The sequence below is a fragment of the Alexandromys fortis genome, unplaced genomic scaffold (genome assembly GCF_014885135.2).
Source record: "Alexandromys fortis isolate MF-2015 unplaced genomic scaffold, M_Fortis_MF-2015_v1.1 scaffold_229, whole genome shotgun sequence".
Classification (NCBI taxonomy): Eukaryota; Metazoa; Chordata; class Mammalia; order Rodentia; family Cricetidae; genus Alexandromys; species Alexandromys fortis.
This window is the reverse complement of record NW_026068122.1, coordinates 1,144,017-1,154,417: the sequence shown is the minus strand read 5'-3', so window position 1 is coordinate 1,154,417 and position 10,401 is coordinate 1,144,017. Positions and strand designations below refer to the sequence as shown.

General features: G+C 33.5%; 1 protein-coding gene across 1 annotated transcript in view; it reads left to right on the top strand.

Annotated features, from left to right (window-relative positions):
- Positions 1–3,474: 3,474 nt before the first annotated feature.
- The window catches only part of Ano3 (anoctamin 3), a 292,415-nt gene continuing 285,488 nt past the window's right edge, over positions 3,475–10,401 (top strand). Inside the window, exon 1 of the mRNA XM_050125418.1 lies at positions 3,475–3,628. Coding sequence (XP_049981375.1) covers positions 3,475–3,628 — 154 coding nt within the window. The remainder of the gene's footprint in view (positions 3,629–10,401) is intronic.

Sequence of the window (10,401 nt, the reverse complement as noted above, 5' to 3'; positions counted from 1 at the left end):
AGGTTGTTGAACATTTCTTTAAGTGTTTCTAAATCATTTGAGTTTCTTCTATTGAGCATTCTCTGTTTAGACTTACAACCTGATGTGGGATTAATTCCCCTCTGTAGGCTGTGATTACCATTGGTTAATAAAGGAACTGCTTTGGGCCTATAGCAGAGCTATAGTGGAACAGAGCTGGGTGGGGGGGGACTAAGATGAATTCTGGGAGAAAGGAGGCAGAGTTGGGAGAAGCCATGTAGCCCTGCAGCACACAGGCTCCAGAATTTTACCCGTGGCAATACACAGATTACTAGAAATGGGTTAAATTAATATGTAAGAGTTAGTCAATAAGAAGCTAAAGCTAATGGACCAAGCAATAATATCATTAATACAGTTTCTATGTGATTATTTCAGGGCTAAATGGCAGGGAACAAATAAGCAGCCCTATTACAACAACCTATTTTAAAGTTTTTCTACCAGTCTTTGTTTTATATTGTTTTTATTGCATTTCTCCACTCCTCTCCCTAGCTCACTTTTTCTCTTCTACTCTCTCTCCTGACCCTCCCAAGTACTGAAATTAAAGGTGTATACTACCACCATCCAGCCCAAAATTGGATTTTTATATCAAAAAGTTTCTTAAGATCTCTATATATTTTGAATATTAGTCCTCTATTGAATGTGGAGTTAATAATATATTTCCCACACTGTAGGCTTCCCTTTTGTTGGAACGATAGCATCCCTTGCTGTGTAGCAGCCTTTCTGTTTCATGATGTCCCATTTATTAATTGCTGATTTTAATGCCTGTTTTAATAGTGTTCTTTCTTTTCATAAAGTCATCACTTGTAGCTGGGCAGTGGTGGCACACACCTTTAATTTCAGCACTCAGGAGGCAGAGACAAACAGAACTCTGTGAGTTCATGACCAAACTTGTCTGCAAGAGCTAGTTCCAGGACAGGCTCCAAAGCTACAGAGAAACCTTTCTTGAAAAAGAAAACAAAATAAAATAATTTAAAATAAAATAATTACTTGTGACAATTAGTTTTAGGCTGTTCCCTTTTATTTTATTCTGTCAAGACAAATGTACCTAGTTTTATGTTGAGGTGTTTGATCCATTTGAAGTAGAATTTTGTGCAGGATATTATATATGGATCTTTTTGCATTCTCCCATGTGCAGACATCCAGTTGTATAAGCACTGTTTGTTAATGATGTTGTTTTTTAAGTGTGTATTCTCTGCTTCTTTATCAAAAATCGTGTTCATAGGTGTGTGTATTTATATCTAGTTCTTCAATGCAATTTCATTGATGTGTCTGTTTTTATGCCATTATTACATTGTTTATATTATTTTTACAGTAATTACATTGTTTTTATTAATAAAACCATGTAGTATAACTTGAAATAAGGATTTGTTCAGGACTGTTCTAACTATTCTGCTTTTTTGTTTTCTCCTATGAAGCTGAGAATTTTCCTTTATGGAGACATGAATTGCATTGGAATTTTGATGGGGATTTTATTGAACTTGTCGATTTCTTTTTGGTAGGCTGCTTATCTTTCCTGTTAATCCTATTGACCTATTACCATGGGAGGTCCTTCCACCTTCTGATATCCTTTCCAACTTCATTTTTCAAACATACAAGTATTTCGCTTGCTTGGTTTGAGTTTTAAATATTAAATTTTATTGGTTATTATCCTTTATGCATTCTCTAACTTTTTATACACTCTTTCTATTTGTGGTCATTGTTATTTATATTTTAATCACCTTTATTATATTTAAGCAATAATTTTTTCCAACTATAAGAATTTCTTTTGCTTTCATTTAACTTTTCATTTCATAGTTTTGGTTCTCTCCATAACTTTCTTCTCCATCTCGGTTTTTCTTTCACTTTTCATCTATTTAGGTTTCCTTCTCTTTTATTCCTGTCTTCCTGCCCCCTGCTTTTATCTCGTTCAGTTACTATGCCCATTGTCACACTAAATAACTTAGAACCTTCATAGCTCAATCGACAGCACTTTTGTCACTTTCAGCGTTATGGCTGAATTTGTAAAAGTGTAAATCTGTACCTTGTATGATCTGATGTTGCTGCCTCTATTACAGTGATTTCTTCTGAAGTGAGTAATTCTGGAGAATGGACCTTCAACTGGAGGCTGTTCAATCAGACAATCTCCACAGTAAAATCCACAATACGTATCTCCGCCATTGTATTTGCAAATAACAAAAAAAAAACTTTAAAACTTAAAAAAGAAATGCATCGTATATCTCCTAAATCATCAAAATTATCGTGACTGAAAAAGACAAAACTGGTAAAATTCCAAATGATGATTTAAAAGTACCAGTAAAAGTGAAATAAAGAAATGTAATGATGTCTAATGATTTTTTTCTGCTATACTCATAGATTGGTGAATACCCCAATTGCCATCAGAAAACATACATCTAGCTCCTTATGGGAACAGATGTAGATACTGACAGCTAGGCATTAGTTTGACTTTGAGAAATCTAAAGAGAAGGGAGGAAAGGTTGTAGGAACCAGAGGGATCAAGGACATCACACAACACACACACACACACACACACACCACATTTGTGTATGCACACAAATCACCTCCCAAGGCTGGGAACATTATGAAATATAGAAGCAAGAATACAGATTAGCATGTATCTCTTGTATAAAACAGGTTCCTTTATATAAATAGTCAGAAGTGGTATAACTAAGTCATATTTTCCTTTTGGAGAAATCTATACTGGTTTCCACAGAGTCTATATCAGTTTATAACGTCATCTACAAAGAATCCCAGTCAGTCATTATCAATAACCAGAAGGGTTAAAGGCTGAGACAGGAAGTTTAATTTACAATTAACTTCTAATTAAATAATTTTTGTGGTGTAATACCCAGCAGACATACTTAAATTTCTTGAATGGTTTTAGCACTGCTCATCTGATCTGTTTCCTTCAAATACATGAATGAGAAAGTCCAGAACCAAATTGAAAACATCTGTTGTAATTCGTGGTCTTGCACACCTGTAATCCCAGTATACTGTAGGTGGAGACTGAGGATTGAGAAAACTTTGAGACCAGCCTGATCTACATAGTGAGACCCATGCTAGCCTGAATGATGGAAAGTTTGCCTCAAAGAAGAGAACAATACAAAGCAGACACAACATCTCTTCCTGCAGCTTTGCAGATCTCTTCGCTCGAGCCATTTTGTTTTCACTGCAGACTCCCTTGAGAAGGGCTGAGTGCTGCTATCTTTTAAAAGCACCAGATATATCCAAGGAAAGCAATTCTGAAAGCCATTCATCCTGTGGAAGTTACTCGCCTAGGAGAGATGTCGGTATAAAAGCCTTCCTCAGCCTTATGATTTTATTTCTCTTGGATTCCTAAGTAAACATAACTGCAAGGAAGTCGAGTTGGTCTGGATGGTGATTTTTCACTCTTTCCACTGATGTTTTAAGACTGCAGTAGTGTGGTCCTGTTTTATGCAGCTCCTTGAAACTTCTGCAATGTCAACTGGAAATTTTGAGCTGCATAATCTTTCTCCCAAAGTCTTCAGACATGAACGGGCTTCCAACACTGATTTTACTTTAGCCAGTCTGACTGAGATCTCTAGTGAGTCTAGTCAGTGGGAACTCCAAGACTCTGCTTTTGACATTACAGGTAAGTCAGACTTTAGATTGCTTTGTTTGGTAGCTGAACTTATGCTTGTAATTCCTTAATAGCAAATGTGTGAAACATAATTGCTGATACCATCTGATTTGTTGCCTGCAACTAATGTCAATTTTAGTTTGTTCTATTTCTTTTTCTTCAAAGTGTAACTGGATTTTGAAAAACAACAAGAGAGAGTGGGGCTGGAAACTTACTGTAGAGTGAAGTGTCAAAAGAAAATAGTGGACAAAGATATAGATTTTGTTATGTCCAGATGCTCTGGCCTATCAATTCTTAATTTTCCATAATAGATGAAATCAGGCATTTATAATTAAAATGAAGACAGTAAGAAACACTGTCTCTCACATATCTCTTCTATCCCTTAGTCATTTGACATTTCTATGAAGGATACTCTATTTCATATTTTCACCGAGAATAAATGGCTATTATTGCTATATATTGTCATAACTTGACATTTATAATAAGCTATTTCAAAATTGACAGATATCAAAAAGAAAAACAAACTAAGCACACAAAGGAATTAGTTATTCATAATCTCATAATTTTTACATTCTCTGATATTTTGAGGGAATTATGTTCTTATAGTTTGCATTCACCCACCCTTTCAAATTTTTGATATTACAAGTACAACATTTCTCCATTCCGCCCCTCCCCCCAAAATCTCACACACATCCCTTCCACTCTCCTTTAAGTTTGTGGCCTCCTTTTTCATTCACTGTTATCACATGGTGATTCTCTAATGTAAACTGTCAGCCCTGAAATCATATGTGTAAGTAACATTATATAAACAGAGCAGATTATATTTAGGAATATATATAATATATGTAAATATGCATATATATAAACTTTTAAAGAATTTGAATTATAAGCAAGAGTTTTGAGATACCAATGGATTTATTGTTCTTTGTAAATGGCTTTTATGCAATAAGTAGATACATTTTGGTTGTTGTAAGTTAAAATCACATTATGATTGTTTTCCTCACACACAAAAAAAAGTATAATGGCACTTACCAAATGGTAAGAAGAATTACTGGAACTCTAGTTATCACTAGATAGTGATCTTTCACACTGTGAATTATTTTGGGAGATTGGGCATTCAATTTCATGACCAGAGGATTGTCCTGAGAATTTTACTCCACATCTTCACTTTGGACTCACCAGAAAGAATTTTTATAAGAAATAATCATTCCAATTTAATGGCTTACTCTCAGTAAATAATGTTCTGAAGCAAGGAGATAAGGCGTCCTTTGGAAGGATTATTTCAGATACAAGAAAAGAAGTCTACATGCTACCTCTCTTTCCTTAAATCACAGGGTTAATTGGGTACTGACACAATTTTGCAAGTACAGGAAAAAGCAAATTCCCTATACATCAGCAAAGTCTCATAAAAGTTTATCAGCAGTGTGCTTGACAGGTTAAAAGCAGTTGGGGTATTCTGTGTCTCACTGTGATTTTTCATTTTTGTTTTGGCTGGGGATATCTGATCATTTGCCAGAAGTGAGTCTTTCTGTAGACTCAGCTGTAGTCTTTATGCAATTACTTCCACCTCCTTCCCTAAGGTGTCGTCTCATTCCCAGAACTGTCTACTATTAAGAACCTGGAAGATATTTTTGCCTCATTATTTTACAGTACTTCAATTCAGTGCAGATCGGCCGAATTCACTAAAATCCAGTGTTTTCTTCATTTTATGTCTTTCTATTTGTCAGTGACCCCAATAATCCTAGGCACTTATTAGTGTGTATGCTAGTCTTCTATCTATCTTTCTGCATGTTTAACTACCTTGGAAATTTGAGTACACGGTAGGATGTGGAACGATAAAATGTTCTTAAAGGTATATTATGAGAAATAGTCTTCCCCAGAGCACACCATTTGTTTATTCAATTCCAAATAATCATCTCCAAAAACATGCATAGAAGTAATCTTGTATAGACTGAGCAAGTTGTATTTGTGACCTTCAGGAATATATGTATAATTAATTATATTAATATTTTAGTAACTCTAATAATTTAATTATTAAATAGTTAATAAAAAAGAGGCCATAAAGTGTAAAGGGAGCAAAGAGAAGTGTGTGCCAGAGTTTGGAGGAGGAAAGGAAAGTGAAAAATGTGTAATTATATTCTAATCATGAAAAATAAAGTAAATAATAAAACTATATTTTAACCCATGAAGTATCCTTGTGAGGAACTTAAAGGCTAATCCTCTATCCCTCCCAATGCAAGCACCTATGAAGTACTCTCATTGGCCTCACTTCTCTAAGATTCCCATGACAATATTTCTGACTATTGATAGAAACATTTTGGCACCACTGGAGATCTCCATTCCTTTTATTACTACAGCTCTGGGCAACTTGTGTAACTAACTCGCTGCTCCGAAATATAAACTCTCTAAGTCCCCCTATCTATTTTTTAAAGAAAATATCCTGTATAACCTGCACATATTCTATAATATGACTGAAGTGCTTTCTTAAGTTACTGCTCAGACTAATTTCAAGATAATTCCCAATTGTCCTGCTCAATGCCTCATTTATTAAAACACTACTGTGATCTTTCATTTGAAAGTGTGTAGATTCTGAACACATCAGAATGTATTCTATGTGTTGCTTCTTTTGCTTCATTTCCAACTTTCAGTTATTATTCAAAATAGAGATGGGCAGAGTTGGCACCCACCTTTAATCTCAGCTCTTGTGAGTTAGATGGCCAGTGATAGGAGAGGAAAAGGCACAAATCTGTTTCCTCAAGGAAACACTTACCTTTCCCCACCCAACACTGCAATTAAGTTGCAATTAAGTTGAAAAAAACAGAAAACCAAAAAATGTCCTTTGTATTACAGTAATGTTTTTGATCAGCAATTATAATAATAATACGTTTAAAAAGTTCTTATACGACTTTTAAGGCTATAAGCTGTTAATCACCATTACAAGCATTATGGTTTAATGAAAAACATACACAAAGTGTTTCCTGAGCATCAATGAATGTCTTAAATGGTAATTACAATGTAGAACTATAAGTCATATGTAATATTATGTATAGAATATTATATATATATTTCTTATAATTTATATTTATAGGTGATAGACATGTAGATAGATAGATAGATAGATAGATAGATAGATAGATAGATAGATAGATAGATATGGAAGATATTCACTTAATACTCAAATGAAGAGTTTATTCACAAGAAGAATCAATAAATATTATTTTCATTTTAGAATAGATAAAAATTAATTTTAGTAGAACACACAGGTATCAAAGACTACTATTTTTTAATAAGGATATTAAAAATTGTATGGATCAATGAGCCATTTTATTTGAGAACATGGGATATATGTTTGACATGGATATAGCCAACTCTCTTTTTTTTTTTTTCTTTTTATTGAGCTCTACATTTTTCTCTGCTCCCCTCCCTACCTCTCTCCTCCCCTTCAACCCTCACCCAAGGTCCCCATGCTCCCAATTTACACAGGATATCTTGTCTTTTTCTACTCTTATTCATTATATAAATGATAAAAATATTCAAAAGTACATGAATATAAACAAATATCTTTAATATTTCACAAAATTTATTTTGCATCTATCATTCATTTTTCAAGAGAGTGATGTGTAAATTTTTATTGGTTCTCTGATTATTGGCTGTCCTAGAAATTTAAAATTCTTATACTTACACGTAGACCTGTGTGAGCAGGATGTTTTAAAAAACATCCTCTTCATTTTCTTCAATGCTGCCTTTATAATCTTTACAATGACCTAATGCAATGCTTGGTCTTTAAACTTTTACTACTTCCTTGATGTTTCTGAATAGTAGACTCTAGAGACATTGGCCTTTCAATTTTATTGTTCATTAATTGCTATTACTTTAGTCAACCATCACTTTCCTTTACATTGTATATATCACACTTACAGAATGACATAAAAGAACAAATCAATAATTATAAAAATGCATGTGTACATATTATATTCATGTAAGCTGATGACAACAAATACCAAGTTGTACTTAGTTTATATTTAGACCTAGTAAATATCACTTATATAGATATTCATATGAATTATGTGCACAGTGATAGTATTAAGTATACAGGTTGATTACAAGAAATTATATATAGTTTAGATTTTAATTTTCTTTGGTCTGAAAGAGATATTCCCAGGGCTAGTAATTTAACTTAAAATGTGGAAAAGCAACATTTAACCAAGGTGTGCTCCACATACATCAGTTAGCTAGTAGAGTCTTCCAAACAATTAAGTGATTAAAATCCTTTGTACAGGCAGGGCTACATAGTAAAATCCTGTTTCAAAAATAAAATTACCCACAATATACATTATAACTTATTCTTATGTTTTCCTAGCAGATTCAAGTATACTTAAAGTAGAAATAGCTAAGCAGTATATATGTATTTAACTTTATTAACTTAAACTAGAAGTGCATGTGTTTACAATATCAGAACCTTTGTACACAGGATATTTCCCAAAACTCTTCAAGAAGGATGTTAGTTACATGACTTACAAATACATTTTATGCCTTTGAAGCAGTAGCTGGAAGAATCTAAAAGTAAGTCATAAATTCCTGCTGTTATCACAGACTGTCCATGAGCCTAGGCAAGTGATTTTTAGCCTAGTCATTTTCTTTTTTTTTTTTTTTTGATTTATTTATTATGTATACAACATTCTGCCCTGACATTATGCCTGCACGCCAGAGGATGGCGCCAGATCTCATTACAGATGGTTGTGAGCCACCATGTGGTTGCTGGGAATTGAACTCAGGACCTCTGGAAGAGCAGCCAATGCTCTTAACCTCTGAGCCATCTCTCCAGGCCCCTAGTGATTTTCTTTATCTCAGTAAGTGTAGATTAGATTGATCTAAAAAGCCATATAAATCTGTACTAAAGCTTTACTGAAGCAATTCTTATGTACAGCATTAAGTTTATTAAAACCTAAATTAAAAGGTACATATTAATAAAAAATCTGATAATAGCATAAAACTGCAATTTATAAGAAAAATTTAAAGGTTTTTACACATTAATTTTGTAACAGATTCCTAACATTCCCGATCCTGAGCTACATCAAACACCAGCTGCCCATTACTGATTTACATGATAACAGTGAAGGGAGCAACAACAAATATAATTAAAATCTTTGCAACTGCAAAGCCCGATAATGGATAATCTAATCTAACTACACCATGGAAGCATGCATATTAAATATTACTAAAGTCACTTGTTGTGTGTCCATGTAGATTTACATAGTTAATGCACATATTGCATAGTAATTCATAAAGTGGCCCTCACAGTATTGCCTTCTAGTTGCAATATATTCAGAGCATAACTACTGAGTATATTTTCTACTGAATACCAAACATGTCCTAATTTTTCTTATAGCAATTGTTCAAGCCTCCCAGATAAATTAGATTTGAAAATTTTAGTTCTATTCTACCAGTGACTGTCTAGAATTAGTGTGAAACCACAGATTTGAAGGTTTGGTCTCACAAGACTTTTTCCATTTCAGGCAACAAAGGCAAATATTGAATCCTCAAATTATATACACTTCTGTCTACATTGTTACAAAGTTGGGAGTTCCTACAATCTTCTTCTCAAAATTCAATGTGTTCCAGAAGAATTCAATTAATTTGTAAAAACATATACTTTTATTATATTTTATTATTGAATATAATAATTATACTTGTTTATTGAGTACAATGAACATATTATAGGTTGAGATGGGGAAAAAGTCTAAACCATATTCCTTAGTGTACATAGTGTTAAAATATGCTGCCCAAATCTAGCATATGAACGATTTTGCTAACCAAGAAGATCCTGAATCTCATAAAAGAACTCGTTTGGATATTTCATCATGCTTTATACTTCAGCTCTTGTTCTCTCTCTTGAGGCTTACCTTGGGTTCTGGTGTGCAGTCTCAATGTTAAAGCTGTCTGGGCATTTACATAACAACAGCTCTTAAGAGCAGCACACTCCTCAATAAATTCCAACCAATTACATGCCAGAAACCTGCAACTTGATCTAAATATAACTCTTTGGCTGTATCAAAGCATTTAAGGATATGTAAAAAAAAAATCAGTGAATGCATTCTAGTCTCTGACCTTTGGATAGAAACTACACATTGGACTAACTGAAGCCTAGAAGATCACATATGACTAAAGAGCAGAGGCACATGCATAAAGGACTTTGTGTTCAGATAGAGGGATTCAGGAGTCCTAATCTCTGAAATGCTAAGTGCATCAGCTATCTGTTTATATATACCCTCTTTCACAGTGAATGCCCAGAATGATCAATTCTGTGTCATTGATAATAAAGGGAAAGTTTTATTTTCTTTTAATTCTTTAATTTAAATGTTTCCGTCTTTAGGTTTTATATTTGGTTTTCAGTGTACTGTCTTCCAGTAAAGACTAAAGTTTCATAGGATCAGAGGTATGGATTATTTCACTCTTTTCAGGAAGAAATCATCAGAATCCCTGTAAATGGAAGAATCCAAATTGTTTGCTATTAATATGACTTTAAAATGGTGGATCAGCAGATAAACCCCTTTATGTTCTCTGGATTTAAAAAACCCAACCCATATCCTAATGTTTTTGTCCATAGTTGTTAAAACCATTCTCTCTTAAGAGCAATCTCAGCTCATATAAAATGCATATTTTGGATGCTGTGGTAAAATAAAAAGTTAATGTCTAAGTGATGTGAATATAAAATGAAATAAACTCCCAGCAATCATCATTTTGTTAAATGACTGCAAAAATATTCTGCTAGGAATTGAATGGGT